General features: G+C 42.3%; 1 protein-coding gene across 1 annotated transcript in view; it reads left to right on the top strand.

Annotated features, from left to right (window-relative positions):
* Positions 1–115: 115 nt before the first annotated feature.
* Positions 116–18,943, top strand: part of POU6F2 (POU class 6 homeobox 2) — a 394,263-nt gene continuing 375,435 nt past the window's right edge. The window contains exon 1 of the mRNA XM_027835747.1: positions 116–287. Coding sequence (XP_027691548.1) covers positions 116–287 — 172 coding nt within the window. The remainder of the gene's footprint in view (positions 288–18,943) is intronic.

The raw sequence follows: 18,943 nt of genomic DNA on the forward strand, positions 1-18,943 counted from the left end.
AGAGAGAGAGAGAGAGAGAGAGAGAGAGAGAGAGAGAGAGAGAGAGCACGCCAGCCAGCCAGCTAAAGCTGCCACTTTCTTCCCCCCTCACTCCTGTTCCCTGTCCTAGGATCCAATGATAGCTGGACAAGTCAGTAAGCCCTCGCTGCTGCTGTCAGTGCGGAGTGAAATGAATGCAGAGTTGAGAGGTGAGGACCAGGCAGCGACTCCAGACAGCGAGCTCAATGAGCCCCTGCTTGCGCCCGGGGAATCCAATGACAGCCAGGACGCTCCCAGCAAGCTCTTCGGTAAGTGTGGCGACGTATTTCATTTCAGCCCGACCGTGTTGTCCGGAAGAGCAGTTGCGTTCCCCTATCTCTCCCCTCCCCCCAGTCGAGGTGTTTGTCCCCTTTTCCCCCAAGTGCAAAAAGAGGAGTTTGGGGCGGCAGGGGCTCAGCCCTGAGGCGGCTCCCGGATGCCTTCTGGACTGCCCTCCAAACTTTGAGCCCACCAGCAAGTTAAAGCATGCCGGTGTCGAAGCTGCCCGCCACCTGTCTGTCCCGGGGTTCCTGAGTAGGGTCTGGATGATGAAAAGGGAAGGTGACAATGCTTAGGATCCGGGTCTCCTCAGTACTCAGGGCGAAAAGCATCTGGCATTGATTGAATAAATATATCCACTCCCTGGTGGGCTGTGTGGCAGCTTTGAGGAGGGGGAAGTGGTTCTCCTGTGTAGTCTAAAGAGGAAAGAAGAGGAGAAAAATACCCATAGAGACCATTCTGCCCAGATCGACAAAGGCCATACTCCAGGGGGTCCGGGAAAAGGCAGATTGTTTTGTCAATTTCAACCGGAAGGATTTTGTTTTGTCTGAGGGGTTAGAATGCTGTCGATTTCAGCGTCCCCCGTGGCCCCTTTCCCTTGTTACATATTGATACATGGTTTCAATCTGATACATAGTTTCCATCTGAGACAGTGTCCGTGGTAGCCACAGTTTTGATCTGACTAGCCTGAGGAAGCCATAGACTTCCCTATCTCAGGAACCAAAACAGAGCAAGGAGAAGAGTGTGGCTGGTCTGGCAGGCCTAGACATCTGTCATTCAAACAGATGACACCCTGTAAGGCAGCCCAGGCAACAGTGATCTCTAATCAGAAAGGGGAGCAGAGTTGTGGAAGCAGACGGCCAGGACTGATGGATATTGATGGACGTCTCTGCCTGAGCAGCATTTCATGGCATAGACGTGGCATTTTGTTTTCAGAACGATTACTCCTCAAAGACTTCCTTTTAATTATTTTCAGACATGAGTTTCTGAAAAAAAGAAATAGACAATTCCCCGGCAAAGTCAGCTTGCCTTCATGTAAGCAGAGTCTCTTGGCTGGGATTTCAGAAAGCCTTCCCGTTGCCTGGAGTACAGCCTTTAAAAAGTCTTAACACTGTGGTTAATATCTAAGTTGATGATTTCACCCCCGGGGCAGAACATACCACAATAGACTGGTCAGTCCTTAGTATTTCTAGGGTGTTTTTAAAATGGATGATTTTTCATCATTTGGGGCACCTAGGGTGTCATGCTGAGTATTCTATGGAGAAACTTTATTTGAAAGATAGAATAGGATTTTACAACACAACACAAATCCAGATACTGCACTTACTTGACAATAGGCTAGAATCCAGTTTTAGGATATTGGTGGTCACCTTTCTTGTGTGGAAATCAGTCATTCTAGCTTCAATATACGTAGACCAAGCCCAACATTCTCATTTGAGTCAATTTTGTTCCAACATGATACTGTGATGTGGATTGAATTCTAAAATTCGTGGAAAGAATTATTAGTAATAAGCACATGAATTTCCTGAATTTACCGTTGCCTTGTTTTGCTGGGGAAGAGGAGGAGGTTAGGGAGAGATGGGTCAAGCAATGTGCTTATAAAATATATTTTAAAAGCTTATGTAGTTTTAATCTGCCTGAAAAGATCAATATTGAATAGTTTTTTGACCCTCATGCAGTGAATTCCACATTAACTATAGATGATGTATTACTGAGCTGAAAACAGTCAGTGCCGAAAGTGGGCATGAATCCTTGTCAGTAGCTGCCTTTGACACAGTTACTCCTGTGCTTCTGACTGACGAGTTTTCTCTCAAGTAAACCCACAAATGAACGAGGAGCTCAGAGTTCCTCTATATTTCTCTAAGTTCTCAAACACGGATAATTGTTGCCAACTTTTTTTTTTCCTGGGGGACAAGCCAAGAGGAAAAATGAATCAAATTATCAATAATAATAATAATGATGGTAATGATAAGGCATATTCTTTTGCTAGACTACAAAAAAAAAGTTTAGGAAGCTTGTGATTTGGGAATGCCATACTGGCTGTTGGACCATTTTTTTTCTGGAATTCCCTGACTTACTTATATGATGCGTCCTTTGGGCCCTTATTTTATGATTTCCTTCATTTTACATCCTGTGAGGTTAGACCGGGGAGCCTCTAAATTATGTTCTCTAAGCCTAGGAAAGAGCTTTTATCTTTCTCAGTGTCTATGTGGCATTTCAGACTTATTGTCAATGGGTCCCAGCTTTTAGTAATATGGGATACAGAATAAGAAAATAAGGACCATTTCTGGAAACATGAGCAAAAGGAGACTGGGAGAAGGGAGTTATAGATTTCCAAATGCAAGCTAGACCTTTGTCCTTCAATTTCCTGTAGACATTGTTGAAAAATATTGAGAGGATCCCACTCATCCAGCGGCTGACTTAATATAAGCTTGGGTGTTGCCTGGGCTAAGAACTTAGCCTTGACTTGAAGAATGGACTCCACCAGGCCAAGTCTGTCTCTTTTGACTTGACCTGCCCAGATGAGCATTTCATGGATCCTATTCCAATGGGAGCAGACAACACCTACAAAACAGGTTCCCTAAACTGAAACAAAGATTCTTTTTCTCAACATTCTTCATTAGGGCCCATTCTTTTATTGTGCCTTTCCCCAGGGAGTCTTACATTGGGGGAATGCTTGAGAGCTTGCAACATTCTCCTCAAAACTGTTTTTCTAGGAAACGGAAATGGGAGGAGTGGCCAGAAAGGCATACCATGGCCCAGAAAGGAGAGCCACTCACACCAAACCAAAGCAGGTGAAAAGGGAGCTTCTTTTTGGCCAAGATTCACCAAGAGCCCAAGAGTAAGACTAGGAACCGAGAGTAAGGCAAACAAAGAGCCTCATTTTTCATGCCTTTGCCATTGTCGTGTGTTGATCAGTGGGCTCCAGGGGAGGGTTTCCCATCCAGGCTTTATTGGGTGGCTCAGCCCAGGAGGTCCAGAGCTGGTGCCTGTGCCCTAGCCCTCTGCCACCCTCTGTGCAGGTCCATCCTCCTCCGAATGCCCTCTGTGGATGAACAAAGGAAATCCCAGGAATGATCAGGCCCTTTATGGTTTTCTCTAAATTATACCCTGACACTCAGAGCATCTAGGGGGAAACATAGTGAGCAGCAATCGCCAATGCTTTGACGAGTTCAGAAGGGTGGAAGGAGAAGTGAGCAGCCAGATGCCAGAGTGAGCAGGAAGTTCCAAAGAGGGCCCCTGTGTTCTCTGAAGTAATTATATCAGGGGTAATGCTTTGCTTAACTTGCACACCCGTCAGCATGATAGCACACTTATGAGAGATAAATCTGCCTCATGTGGAAGAGCCGGGGCCTAGAAATCATTAAGTGGGGTGTGATTTATTCGTGTAAATCCTGAGAAAAAGCTTGATTCTTGGGTCGACTTGATGGCATAACAGGAATCCCCAACCTGGATATGGAAACCTAGCTCCTATGTCAGAGGAGGGTTGTCCCAGGGTCATCCTGGTTCCTGGTGCTTCAGCTGGAGGAGTAAATGAGGGATTTCCTATAGGGCAGCTACTTACTATTGCCTTAACAAGGTCCACACTCTGAACCATGATCACAAGTGGCCTTTAGGCTGAAGAGGCTGAACGTGTTTCTATAGTGACATTTCTACTACATGCATTAATCGTGACGCTTTCCTCTGCAGTTTTGGGGCCCATTCAATATTTCTTTCTTCACATTCACTGAAAGGGGGTAATTGGAATTTAAAATAATTTGATAAGAGGAATGGCCCTTAAAAGGATGGAAGATATAGATTGGATAAAGTAATATACATAGTCAGGTTTTTTCCAATCCGGTTTGCTTTATTCAGGCTGAAAAGTTAGGCCTTATGGAAACATGTCTTAAATATTTCCTCTCTTCTATTTGAGCATGGAAGGGTAAATTGTTAGCATGTCTGCTCCTGGGGAAATTTTACTTGTTTCAAGTTCAGTCTCATGATTGCTTTTCATCCAGTGATGACGTGTCTCTCTCAGCTTGGGTTTTGCTTTTCGGTAGCACTGGACTGTACTTGAAATGGGCAGTGCCCTGGACCGAGGCTTCACCAAACAGAACAGAGAAACAGAGCACCTGAAAGCAAAATTGTTGCCCGTGCCTTTAATGATACTGTATTTTTCCAGAGTAAAAGAAATTGCATGCGTGTAACTAGGCTCGAAAGAGTGGGTATCCAATGTCATTTATCTGTGAACTCTCTGAAAAGGGTTACAAGTTAGGGTGGGGACTCTTTGCTACAAAATCATCTATCTAAGGGGCTGGGGTTGGGGTGGAGTGGAGGGTGCAGTTCTACCTTATATTTTCCAGTATCTCTTCTACAGAAAATATCTACTGTAAGAATTTTTTGAAAATTATCATCCAGTTTGGCTTGATTAGAATTTATTGCAGCAGAGTCATTTTCAGCTACAAAAGGATGAAAGAATAAATTGTCTTTCACCCCTAGAGACAGTGGTCTCTGCAGGTCAGAGTGGAGGTCATTGGTGGGGGATTGTGGGGAAGTCTACGCTTAGACAAATTGTAGCTCCTGTTACAGTATCACTGATTTCATCACTATATTTAAGGGTCTCTTTCAGGGACCTCATGCTTTGCTGTTAATAATTTGCTCATAAAATGTATTAAGGGCAAGACCTTAGAACAGAGGGCCTCACCCCAGGAGGAATTTGGTAGTGGTGGTGGGAAGTGTTTAGGATCTGACAGAGAAATGCACACGAGTGGAACATTTATTTTGCTTCAGGAAATTAAGAGTTGCCATATTTTTATCAGAGCAAAAATTCACATTTCAGTTGACTGGGGAAAAAAAGTTTCATTGGAGAATATGGGAATTCTGTCTTATAAGGGCAAAACAAATATTACCAATGATCTAATTTGAGAATTTGTTCCTGTGATGATGCAGTCATTTTAAGTTTGTTTGTTTAATACTGAGGTAACCAGTATTCTGCTCAATTAAGTCAGAAACTAATTGTGATGGTGTCAGAATCGTATCATTGGATGTGTTTTGATATCTGGTGATCAAGGAAATGGCGTGCATTTAGGAATGTTACTCAGAGTCTTTAATCTAACACACTGTGGTTGTTATCCCGTGGAGACGCTTCGTGTGTTTTGACAATATTAGTCATTATTTACATATATTCATATCTTTATAAAAATATATCCACCTGCACATGAGGGAAGGACCCCACTCTTTTAAGCATCTTGTAAGAACCCTGCAATGTCCAAACTGTGAGCCATGTACTGTCACTGAGCCGTCACCATTTCCCAGCAGTGCTTGCATGGAGGACCGCACACGGGAGTGTGACATAAAAGAGGGAATTTATCCCTGCTTCCTTTCTCTTCTCCTTCTTCCAGAGAGGCCTGATGTCCTCAAGTCAGAGGTTCGAAGGTGAGGAGAAGGTTACCTCTATGTCTCTCTGTCTGTCTGCCTGTATCTTTGCATCTTTGCCTGCCTTTGAAAGTGTTTGTTTTACGGTGAGGCATGCTTAATATCCAAGCACAATGTAGTAAGTCAGGGAATGAAGTTCTTAATGAAGTGGTCTTGGATTTTATTTCTTATAATGTCATGACTTTTCTAGTTTGCTTTAAATGTCCCAGCCCCAGATCACATTAGGATAATTCTAAGATGATCACCATCTGAACGCTTTCTAGAACTGATCCCATTTTAGTCGAGTAAAGCCTCCTATGTTGTTTTTCCTCAGAGTTAGCTTGTTAATATGGAGCTTTCCTTCTATATAGTAAGCAAAAGAGTACAGTGTGTGTGTGTGTGTGTGTGTGTGTGTGTGTGTGTGTGTGTTGGGGAGGAGCTTTAACCAATATTTCCAGCTCAAAACAATCTAAATCCTGAAACAAATGTAATTGCTTGACAGTGACCTGGTAGCCATTATTCTTCTCAGGAATTAACCAGATCAAATTCTCCCCTCTGTCTGCCCTCCACCTGAAAGAAAAGACATAAGTGGCTAACAGTTTCAAAGGGCATTTACTTGTTATCCAACAGCAAACAGACAATTTGGGAGAAAGCTGGTGCTTTCTTTGATTGAGACTCTTGATGGTTTATGTTTAGTGATTAATAATACATCAGACATTCACACATTAAAAAGGAAGTGGATGGAAATAGGGAAGGAGAGGCCTCATGGTGGCATTTTGCTCTCTATTGGCTTCCAATTACCTGGGCCCTCCATGGGAATGCATTTGGGCTCAGACAGGGTAAGAGCAGGAGTCCTAGGTGCCCAAACAGGCACATGGCATCACTTAGCATGGCTCCTGATTTTCCTATGCTAAAGAAAAAAGATAGAAAAGTGCTTATACCAAGCTGGCACCCTGTCAGGGGGCAATCTGGAGAAAGTTTCCTGCTGTCAGGTTAATAAATTTTTTAAAAATATCCAAAGGCAGAGGTAGCTGGAGAAATCTCATAGTAACAGTTGCCATTCTCCAGTGGGTTAGTTTTCTCTTTAATCCACCTGGATCTGCTCTCTTTTGGCATGCTCAACTCTGATTTCATTTTTATTGATACCACTTAAATATTTTCACCTTTACGCTCATGCTTTGGGTTTTTTAAATTTTTTTTCCTACTGAGTCTTTGCTTTCCTTTCTGAAGAGAAAAACAATTTGCAATGAACATATACCTATATAATGCACATATGCATTAAATATACACATATACCTATATATACTCTTAGAGGGATTGGATCTATGGTTTCTTTGGTGTGTGTGTATGTATGTATATGTGTATGTACATAAATACAGATATTTATGTGTGAAATGTAATCATCAAACATCTACTATCTATCAATCACACACAATAATGCTCATTTCTAAAGCTTTTAGCACTACTCTTTTTGTGGGTCTGATTTCAACATATAACACTATTGAAACATCCAAATTCTATTCCTTTAGAAAGAATCTTATTGGGCTTCCATCAATGCCTCCGTGTCTCCCCTCCCTCCCCCTGCCCTTAAAGTAACCGGGCTGTGTTTCTTCTTTTAATGTAAATTTCTGCCAGGAATTTCTCTTGCTGGAGAGAAGTCAGAGCCCATAACAGTATGAAACCTGGGCAGACTTGTACGGTGACATCCCTTGCTCTTCGATGTGATCCTGTTTTGCTGCTATCAGAAACAGGACTAAGCCCCTTTTAGTGTGAAAGCAGAGGTCACTCAGAAAAGAATAGTGTTGGAGCTTGGCTGGCTCAAGGAAGCTTGTCCTCAGAGAAATTGAAATTGAGTTTGCTTTGTAAGTATTTGGAAGAAATAAAACCCCACTTATTTAAGATAGAAAGACCCTAATATTTCTTTTTTTTTAAAATCTGGCTGCCTCTTTTGTTCAGAGATGTGACAAGAGAGATGATATTTTTATTTCCAAATTCATAAGAACATGAATAAATATAACAATGTAAGTGTGCATCTCAGAATACCTTTATAGTGTTTCTAAAGTCTTTAAAAGGGACAAGAAAAGTGACCTTCTATAATTTTTTTAAAGGCCCCTGAGCCTGATCTAATTGCTGAACGTGATAATAGACAACCTCTTTGGTTGTATCACCAGCAACACTCCTTAAAAATATGAGCAGAAACCTGAGTGTCTGCACTTTGAGAAACTGAGTAATATTAGTGTCTATGAACTTCATGGGCATAGCAGTCTGGGGAATCCTTCAGCTCACTGTTAGGGACATGCATCTTGAGTTTGCTCTGGCAAAATGTGCCTCCTTCCAGACAGGAGGCTGAATGTGCTGATTAACCATAGCATCTGGGAGAGAACCAAAAGGCTTCTTAAAACTACTTTCCGTATAGTCCTTCCTAACAGCAAACATGAAAAGGGTTCTTTAGCAATTCAGCTCGATGTTTGCCTTGAGATAGTCTGTATGATAGCCCTGGTTTAAGCCATTTCATCTTCCTCTCTGAGACTGCTCCTGTTTGGCAAACTGTTGCACTCCTGAACTTTGGGGGGTCCCTCCAGTTTCATCTGCCTAATGAAGGAGAAAAGGTCCCAGTGGTGGTGGAGGGCTGCAGGAATCTGGGAAAGACCAAGTTAGCCAACCTTTAAACTCGGGGTTTAGAAACAACCACCTCTACTTCTGTTCTATGGAGTGCACATGAATTAAGGAACTATCTAAATGTATGTGTGTATTGGACCTAGTGTGTATGTGACTCTGGCTTCTATATACTGACGACCATGCATAGTCAGCAAAGATCCCCTGTATGTTCAACACAAAATTGATTAAGGCTAATTTACAATTATAAGCGGTTTCCAGTTTGTGCCATTCCTACAATCTCATTTAAATGCAATTCTCAATTACTTGGATATCAAACGGCTTTTGGTTAAGCTCATTTAAATTAATATCTGACCAAGGGATGGAGAGTAACGCGAGCTTGGCTTTCAGCATCCTCAGAAGGAAAGTGAGTCTCTATTTCTCTCCTCTCCCATACTGTGAAGAAAACAGCATGGACCCTCTGCAGACACACTGTTACATTGAGTAAAGACATTCAGGAGCTCTAGAACATGTTGGCTTGTTGGAAATGGTTCTTGAAAAGAGTATAAACTCTGGCAAGCTTTGGGAGTAGCTAAGCATTCCAAAGAGTTTTGTCTGGGGTACTTTTATTACCTATGTATATATACAATTATATAATATATGGGTCCTGTTGAAAATGTCATTTGTCCAATACTTGGCATAGAGAGATTCCATTTAATCATTCATGAGCTATGTATGTATCCAGACACTCTGTGGGGGTGGGGTTAGACAACATTAGAAGGGGCAGCGTCATCACAAGGTTTAACTTTAAAGCCAGTGGTCATGTGGGAATGGATGAAGTTAGAGTCAAGCCTTGCCTCTGAGTCATTCTGATTGTACATCTCTCAACAAGTCACTCAATCTCTCAGTGCCTCAGGCAACTCTCAAAGACCACAGGTTACAAAGAAAAGTTGTTGCATGGGTGGAGGGATTTTCCACACTGGGAGTTCCCCCACTGATGAAATCGTGGGTCTGAACACTCTCCTCTCCTCTCTCACACACACACACACACACACACACACACACACACACACACACCCCTCCACTCCTATATTAAGCTCTATTCTTTAGAGAGATAGATGTGATGATTTGTACTTAGGTATTTATGTAAAGATTCCTCCACTAAAACTCTCCTTTGAGGCTTTCTCTTGGGGTAGAAGTGACCCAGGGTTCCAGTAGTCTATGGTGTGCAAGTTCCTAGAGGTGTTACCAAGCTAGAAAAGCTACTTAGTCAAGCCTGGCACTAGACTGTGTGTGCCACTTGCCAGGAGACTAATCTTAGTTCAGAGAGACTCATCACTAGAAGGCCATGGGGGGGGCAAATTATTTTTATCCATAGCAACTCACAAAACTGTCCTGAATTTTCTTGGACACTTGTAGTGGGGAAAGGGTAGCCCTAGCGTGGAAGTCACCAATATTGAGATGTCAGAGTAAAAAGAGTCTATTTTTTAAGTTAATTGGTTGGCATTAGCTGACATTCTTTTTCAATTCAGAATCTCCTTTTGGGGGCACCTTAGTTTGAGCAGAAGTGAAGGAAGGGATATCTCTGATGTGAAATCTCAAACCATTTAATTCATTCACGACTGGTAGAGGATGATTGACCTAAAGTCTAGTCCTTTCCACAACGTAAACAGAGACAGATGATCAAACCAAGAACTTTCCCGTGGATTTGGAGAAGCGGGTCAGGGTTCAGGGCTTCATTTCGTCTGTCACCCCAGCCTTGTTATGTTCTTCATTAAGCAAAGTATCCAGAAATAGAAAGGGTGTGGAAGGAGACGTGCCACTCACTGAAAAGGAGGAAGGCAGGGCCTGGTGATATTCTTTGGGTCACTTTTATGACAGACTTCTTTGACTTCGTTGCTACACAGAAAGCTATTTATTGACATGCAGGCCTCCGATGCCGTTCTGGAAAAGAGTTTCCACAGACTTTTTTTGGAGAGGAAAGGGATTCCAACCAGGGTCTTTAGACAGGGGCCACTTCCCCAACAGAGTGGGTAGCAGAGATTTAATTTGTGTAGAAATATTGCTTTACAGTCTGACTTAATATAACATTGTGGACAGCTGGGTTGAGAGAGTACTAGATCTAGAGGGAGGAAGACTTGAATTCAAATCCTGCTTCAGAAACTTACTAGCTAAGTGGCCCTGGGCAAGTCACTTAACCACTGTCTACCTCAGTTTCCTCATCTGTAAAATGGGGGTAATAACGGCACCTACCTCCCAGGGTTGTTGTGAGGATCAAATGAGAAATGTGTAAAGCACTTCATAAACCTTAAAGCACCATGTAAATGCTAGTTACTATTATATAAAACTATTGCCTTTAAACATCTTTAGTGCATTGGCTCAGAAGAAGGCAGACAACTCAGTTGGATGGAGTGTTGAACTGGGAGGCCAGAAGGTCGGGGTTCAAATTCTATCTGTGACACTTACTAGCTTTGTAAGGTGGACAAGTCATTTGACTTCTCTGAGCCTCAAGTTTCCTCATTTGTAAAATGGGCTACTTCAGAGAGTTGTGAGGCTAAATAAAGAAATGTCTTGAAAGCACTTTGCACACCTAAATCACCACATAAACATAAGTTATTCATATTACCATTAATAAAATCTCAAAATGACTATTTAAGCATTTCACTTTAAAAGTAGGCTGTAGTGAGCTGCATTATAAGCTGAGGTCCTTTCCTTTCCACCATGAAATCCCCTTCATATCTTTAGAAATTTCACAATAAACAGACGCATATGTACATAGGGTTAGCTAGCTTTTTAAAAAGGCAGATTACATTTGCCTGTTGGGGCGTAGGGGTAGGGATTTCCAATCCAGTCGGATATGGCTGATAGCATTCCGATGATTGCACTGAGCTAACAGCGGCTCCATGTCTTGTCATCCATAGTGTATCAATATGTTTTCGTAATGATACAATAACCTGAACTCTCTAACAGTTTACGATCGTTTGGAGAATTCTTATGGATTTGCTGAGTGACGGAGGTTCGAGAAAAGGACTTGAATGCTTTCGCAAAACCCTGACTTGGTGACAGAAAAACTAGCGAGCGACTGTGATTTAGTTGCTAAGGAATCCTATTGATCTGGGGGCATCATTAAACTTGGAAGATTTTTTTTTCCTTCTTTTTCAAATCAAGTGGTTGGGGATGCAGGGTTAGAGCCTGTGGAAGTGGTGGTTGAGAACGGGAAAGTGACAAGGGTTTGGATAAGAAGTGAAATAGACCATCCCTGGTGCTCATATCGATCTGTTGCTAACAAAGATGATTTTTTTTTTTGCATCATGATAGGCAATAGTCTACATTACACTGTGTGCTGGACCTCCTTGTTCTTAGAGAGGCTAAAGCCTGCTTGTTGCTGTTTGCTTTTCATTGACTAAAAATAGTCAATGATAAAGAAAGAACTTGAACAGCCTTAGGAATCTAGCACCAGCAGGCAAAACATCAAGCCAGAAACAGCAGGAAATCAGTGTAATGAGTAGCCCCATAACAGTATCTGCACACAGAGCCTTGTCTTAACATTTGTAATGCTGCTAATTTCCAAGTGCTTTTAAAGAGCCGCTTCCTTCCACATGAGCTCTCAAAACCCATAAAAGTGTGGCAAGGAAAGTAAATTGTTTGTCACTTTCTGACGACCTGCCATATTTATTGTCAGAAGAAATGGACATTAGTTGGAAAAGCAGTTGTTAAAGGCCAAACAATTTTTAAAGATGGCAAAGATGTGTGAGGGCTTTCCTTTTTCTAACAATGAGCCACCCCTTCAGACATCAAAAGACAAGATAATAAGACACTCCAAGCACAATTCGAGATTATATTCAACATCTAAAGGCTCATCTCTTGTCAGTTTGCATTTACTCTCCCAGGGATGTGATGCTTCTATCATCATTCTGTCAAGAGGAGTCTGGCAGAAGTGATGAGGGCTCTTATTTCACACACTTAGTGTTTTTTTATCAAATAGCCCGCACTCATTCTGATTCTGCCAAAATGGAGGGATAATTTTAAGAAGGTCATGCACAAGTACAAAAATCTTATATTGATTTGTGTGATTAGGAGGCATTAAAACTGTACATTTATCCTAGGCAAAGGGAGGATTGTCAGTTTATTCAGTAATATACTTTTGTCGCCTGGAAAAAAAGTGATTAAAATTTTTTTTAAAAGACTAAAATCAGAAGTTGTATGCTTTAAAGTAAGTGTTCAGGGGGCATTTAGAAAATGAATACAACTGTTTTGTTGTTCTTAATGTGCCTATGTTGGAAATTCTTTGATATGTAGTTTAAGTCTTTGGGCAAAATAAAAAATGTGTTATCACAAAGAGTTCAAAAGCAAAGCCCCCTCCCTGGGAATGGAGGATGAAACGAAGGTGTCCAATAATGTTCTTACAGCATCTTTCACACTGGTTTCATGTGTATCATTCATTCCACATATAGATGAAAAGATCATGAGGAGTCCATTTTCAATACAAATTCAATTATAAGACTTTGGTTTACAATGCTTATCAGCTTTTTAAAACTTTCTTCAAGTGAGTATTTTTACAATGTCAATTGATTTATCATTTCTACCATTCTTAGCTTTTTCAGTTTGCCATTTTCTGGAGAAGGTATTGAAGCACGAATAAGGTGGTTTTGTGTGCAATTTAATTACTATTGGGGAAAAGTAAGCCTATTTTCGTATTTTCTCTCTGACAATCATTCATCTGAAAAAGACAAAAGGATAACAAGAAATAATTATTTAGCAAGGGGGAAAATTTTAGAGAGGTTTGGGCTACCACTTTTTTCACTCCAGAGGAAACAATTTTAGGAAATTCAAGCTTAGAGGATACCTTAAATCCTTTCTCTCTTGAATCTCTGAAATTGCCTCTTGGGGAATTTTTTTTTTTCATTAGCACGTACCCACATCACCCTGAAACCCCAGGTCTTTCATTTCAGTCCTTTGCTAATCATTTGTTCCTTATGGAGATTGACAAGGAGAAACTGATGTGAGGAATTTTAGACCTGGTTTTCTCACTTTGAGTATCAGTTAAAGCAATTGTGTTTGGCTCAAATGAAAAACTGAGTTAAGTTCTTTTCCTGATTTAAGCTCTTCTACAAGATAAAGCACGTGTGCGGCATCTGATTGGGCAAACAAGCATCGGACAAACACAGCCTGCAATATCATAGATCCCATATTGGCCAGAAAACCTAAGCAGTTTTGAGAAACTGTGTGTGAGGTGGAAAGGGGGTGGCAATGAGATTGTGAGTGGGAGGTGATAACGGGGGGGGGGGGGGGGTGTTAACTGGCCTACCAACAATTGACACCGACAATGCTAAGCACCCTCCCTTCCTTCCTGACCATTTGTTCGTTAATTCACGCTGCTCAAAGGAATGGTGAGCTAGGTTTTGCTTTTTCTTTTCTCACCCTTGAGCTCCCAGGGACTTTTTTCATTCCTTTTTTCTTTTAATAGATTTCCATGCCATCTTAAAAGTTGGAAACAGGACACTTACCTTTTTTCTCTTTTAGAAAGGAAGCGATTAATTGGTAGCTGATGAGACTGGATAAACAGTCAGACCCATTACTGAGAGCCCTGGAAAGATCCACATGCTTCCCCCTTAGTACATGTGATCCCCCAGGGTTTTCCTGGCCCAGTAAATGAAAGGTCAGGCATTCTCTTCTTTCCCAGAGCAGCTCTTCTTTCTTTTACCAAATGCATTACTCATTCACAGGATCCTAGGATCTCAGACTAACCTCATGTCCTTTTATGTCAGGGTTAACAAGCCCAGCATTCCAGGAAATGCTGTGAAAATAGGTTACCTGGATTTTTAGCAAGGCATTGGCTAAAAATACTCATAATCTTATGGGGGAAATGCAGCAATGTGGGTGTGACAGTACAATTAGATGGATTTAAGGCTGATGGAATCTCCAGATCTAATGGCTAATCATCAGTGATCTCTTGACAACTTAGAAAGTGGTCTGTGGTGGAGAATCCTAGAGATTTGTGTTTGGTCCCACGCGATTGAATATTTTTGCCAGTGACTTGGATAAAGCCACAGATGGAAGAGAATACAAAACTTGGAGGGAGAGCTAATACTAGGTGACTGACACCTTGCTGGTCATATCACATCAGATGTGATGAGTATCACTAAACAAGAAGTCCTATACCTAGGTTTTAAAAAGCATTCTTCCTGCAAGGCTGCAGGAAAAAAAAATCTTTGGGTTTTAGTGGAGTACCAGCTCCTTACGTGTCAGCTGTGAGATGAGGCCCAAGCAGATCATCCTTCTGTCATACTCTGCCCTGGTCAGAACCCACTGGGGTTCTGGGTTCAATTCTGAGGCCACTTTTGAGGAAGGACACAGACAAGCTGGAGTGTGTCCAGAGGAGGGGCAGCCAAGAGGGAAAGGACCTTGAATCAAGCTTATATGAGGATAGGCTAAAGGAACTGGGGGTGTTTCCAAGGAGAAGAGAAGCCTGGTGGGGGCAGGGAAGAGAATGATCACCCTTATCAAAGGCTAGAGGAGCTGACACCCAGAAGAGGGATCATACATGTTCTGTTTGACCACAAAGCACAGAATTAGAAGCGATGGTGGATGGTACAAGGAGGCAAATTTACACCTGATGTCAGGAAGATTTTTCCTAGTACTTAAAGATCTTCCCAAGAGAAATGAGCTTCTTTGGTTGTGAATGAGTTCCCCCATATTTAAGCAAACAATGAATATCATTTGTTGAAGGGTAGGGGGAGGCAGGATTCTTGTCTAAGTAGGGGTTGGACTGTCTGACCACCAAGGTCCCTTCTGATTCTAAGATTCTGTGATTCTTTGGCAATTTTAAAGCCAGATAGAAGCTCAAAGAGTATCTAATCCAATTCCTTCATTTAACAGAAGAGGATCCTATGGCCCAGAGATATTGAATAACTTGCCTGAAGTCATTCAGACTAAATGGAAGAGTCAGGATTCAAAGGCAAGCCAATTCCTCTGAGCACAAATCCAGTGCTCTCTCCACAGTATCGGGCTGCCTTCCTTACTGCCATGTCTACCTAGGACTCTGTGACCTGCACCCAACAGCATGAACCATGAAAATTGCATTCTCATGCCTGCACAATTTTCCATTTTCCCATAGGTAGAGAGGAGGAGATGTAGCTTCTTGACCATGTCTAAATCTAAAGTAAGAGGATAATTCTTTCAAAGATGAACATTTCAAAAATAGTTTTTGTTGTACAGAGAAATCAGAACCCAGATGCCTGTGGGTGGCAGCAGATGTTCTGTGAACTGGTGGGCCTGCCAGCCCCCTGGGTAGTGAGACTCCTTCAGGCATCATTTTTCCTAATGGTTTTAGCTCTTTCTTCCTGGAGGTTCTTGGTGCCGGGGAAAGCCCTATCTGAGGTTCTTGCCAACGGTGTCCTCTCAGTGGTGACACAATCCTTGTGAGAGGCTTGGCCTCTGGGTAATCTTGTTCTATGCCAGGTGGGAAAACCTTGGCTGGAGAGGACCCCGGCTGTAGTCATGAAGTAACATCTCAGCTTCCCTGCATCCCTCACTATGCTGGTGCTGCAAATGGCTATGGCCATATTTCTTCAAGAATCACAGAATCTCAAGTCTAGAAGGGAAAATGGAGACTGCCAATCCAAGGCAGACCTTAAGAAGAATCCCTTTTCTCAAAGCCCCAACAGAAAGGTTTGCAGCCTCTGTTAAAAGTCCTCCAGTGAGGAGCCCCTACCACCCACCAATATAGCCCATTCCACTTTGGGAAAGCTCTCATTCTTAGGAAATTTTTTCTGACATTCAGCAGACATATTCCTCTTTGTGCCTTCCAGTCAGTCAACAGGCATATATTAAGTACCCACTATATTTCCAGGCATTGTATTAAGTGCTAAGGATACAAAGAAAGGAAAAGCAAACCAACAATACCTACTCTCAAAGGGCTAACAATTCAGTGGGTGAGAGAGCATGAAAACAACTCTTTAGAGACAAGCTGTATAGAGGATGAATTTGGTATAATCCCAAATGAGAGGGGCACAAAGATGAAGGAGGACAGAGGACTGGTAAAGGCTTCTTGCAGGAGATTGCACTTAAGCAGAGACTTGGAAGAGACAAGGAATCCTGGAGGCCTGGCAGAAGAGGGAGAGAGTTGCAGGTATGGGGGACAGCCAGTGAAAATGGCTGAAGTTGGGAGGTAGGGTATCATGCTTGAAGACTAGGAAGATGGCCAATATCACTGGTTGAAGAGTATGTGGAGGGAAGTATGTAGGAGGGGGCCAGGTTATGAAGGATTTTATAAGCCAAACAGAAGATTTTCTATTTGATCCTGGAGGTAATAGGGAGCCCCCTGGAGTTTATTGACTAGGAGAGTGACATAGTCAGACCTGCACTTTAGGAAGGTTAGTTTGGTAGTTGAGTGAAGGCTGGAATGAAGAGGGGAGAGCCTTGAGGCAGGCAGATGCCCCAGCAGCTATTGCAATAGTCCAGGTATGAGGTAATAAGAGCCTACAACAGGGGTTTGAGTGGCCAGTCAGAGGAGAGGAGGGGGTAAATGTGAAAGATGTTAGGAAGGTAAAATCAATAGACCTTGGCAACTGATTGGGTATGGAATGGGGGCAGAGGTGAAGGGGTGAGAGAGTGAGGAGTCAGACCTGGGTAACTGGGAGGATGGTGATGCCCTCAACCTTAACAGGAAAAGGAGATGGCCTGTTTGGGGCCCTCTTACTTCTCTACACTCTCCTTTAGTGATGTCATCAGTTTTCATTGGCACAATTACCATCTCTGTTCACCTAAGTCCTATATCTAGTCCTCTCTTTCCTGAGTACTAGTCCCATATTCCCAACTATGTGCTGAATTTCATCTGAATTTCTTCTCAGCATCTCATGCTGAATGTGTCTGAAATGGAATTCGTTATCTTCCCCTCCCCTACATAACTCCTGATCCTTCCCTTTTTCTGTTAAGAATACTACCGAGTTCCTAGTTACTGAAATTTGCCACTTCTAAGGCAGTCTTGACTCCTCCTTCTTCTACACTACCCTTTCCAATCAGTTTCCGTGTCTGACTGACTCTGCCTTCACAATATCTCTTGCTCCCATCATGTTTTCATTTGCATGGCCATCACCATAACTCAATCCTTTGTTACCTCTTGTTGCTATAGCAACACTCTCTTAATCAGTCTCTCCTCTCATCAATCCATCCTCCATACAACTGCCATCATAATCTTCCTAAGAAATTGGTCTTACAGTGTTACTGCCATGCTCAAGAATCCACAGTAGCTCCCTGTGGATTTTAGGATAAAATTCCGTTTGGCTTTTAAAGCCCTTAAAAATCTAGTTTCAGCCTACTTTCTAAACTTCTTTCATACAAATATGTGCTACACATACCCATGCACACAGTGTCCCAAAAGTCTTAGTGTAGGTTTAAGCTTTACACTAAATTATGCTTAGGCTTAAATCTGCACTAAGACTTTGGAGGCACCTTGTATGTAGTCTCGAATCTCATCCGATCTCCCCAACAACCTAATAGCATCTACTCTGAAAGAGGAAACAACTGATGCAGACAGAGGTTAAGTGACTTTCCCAGGGTCACAGAGCTAATAAGTGAGTCAAGATTTTAACTCTGGGCTTCTTGACTGAAAGTTCAGCATTCTATCTGCTATGCCACCTAGCTGCCTTTATAAATAGACTTGTAAAGTCACCATTCCCCAAATCGAAAGCTCTCAGTCTGTCTAATCTGCCTCCATTTCCTTTTCCCTCACCCAGTCCATCTCCAACATCCCCCCATCCTTCTGGACCTTCTGTCTCATAGCCCTTAAGGTGCTGTCCTTGGTGCTGTTTTAGCAGTTACTTCCGGGAGCTGTGTTCCTCCGTTCTGGATGGCCCCAGTAAGTTAAAGGTAATTTGTTACTGTAGAGCAATGACAAGTTGTGGCTCTTGTGAGGATTCACCTCTGGTGCTAATAGCACATCTCATGAGGCCAGAGGGATGGTTATACTGGGGAAAGGACGGGGCGGTGCTCCTTTCTGCTGTCATTTAAAATTCCATTGTTTGGATAGCTGTTAGATGCTGTTGCCCTGAATCTCCCCAGTTTTCTCCATTTCTTTCATTTCCTGGCTCAGAGGTGAAGAGGTGATATTTGGATCCTAGGGATTGGTTCTTTAGTCTATAAACATGAAAGACATAAAGGAAGCCCCACGGTGGAGGGGGAGGGTAGAGGGAGGTATATGGGAGCACAGTGTTCTCAGGCTTATGACAGACCATTGGTTGCAGCGAATGAAAATAGATTTCCCAAACCTAACATATTAAGTTCAATCCATTTTTCTTTGGTAATAACAGACAGAAACTTGGGTGATAATAAACCCTTTCTGTGCCTGTCTCTGTAACTCCGGTCATTCAAAAGAGGGATGATCTTGGCAGGGAGACTTGGTACATGCCAAATGAGGCTATGGGAGGGAGTTCATGGGATTATTGTTGGTTGTAAAAGATCTCATAGAATCATAGGCTCATAGATTTCAAAATCTGGAGGTCCTACAGTTTATCAGTGTCCTGCCTAAAATGTGGTATCCGTAATTGAACAAAATACTCCTGATGTGGTCTGACCAGGGCAGAATACATGGCACTACAACCTCCTTATCCCAGGGACTGATACTTCTCTTAATGCAGCCTAAGATCACATTAGCCTG

This window comes from Vombatus ursinus, unplaced genomic scaffold, assembly GCF_900497805.2.
Source record: "Vombatus ursinus unplaced genomic scaffold, bare-nosed wombat genome assembly UNPS02014817.1, whole genome shotgun sequence".
Lineage (NCBI taxonomy): Eukaryota > Metazoa > Chordata > Mammalia > Diprotodontia > Vombatidae > Vombatus > Vombatus ursinus.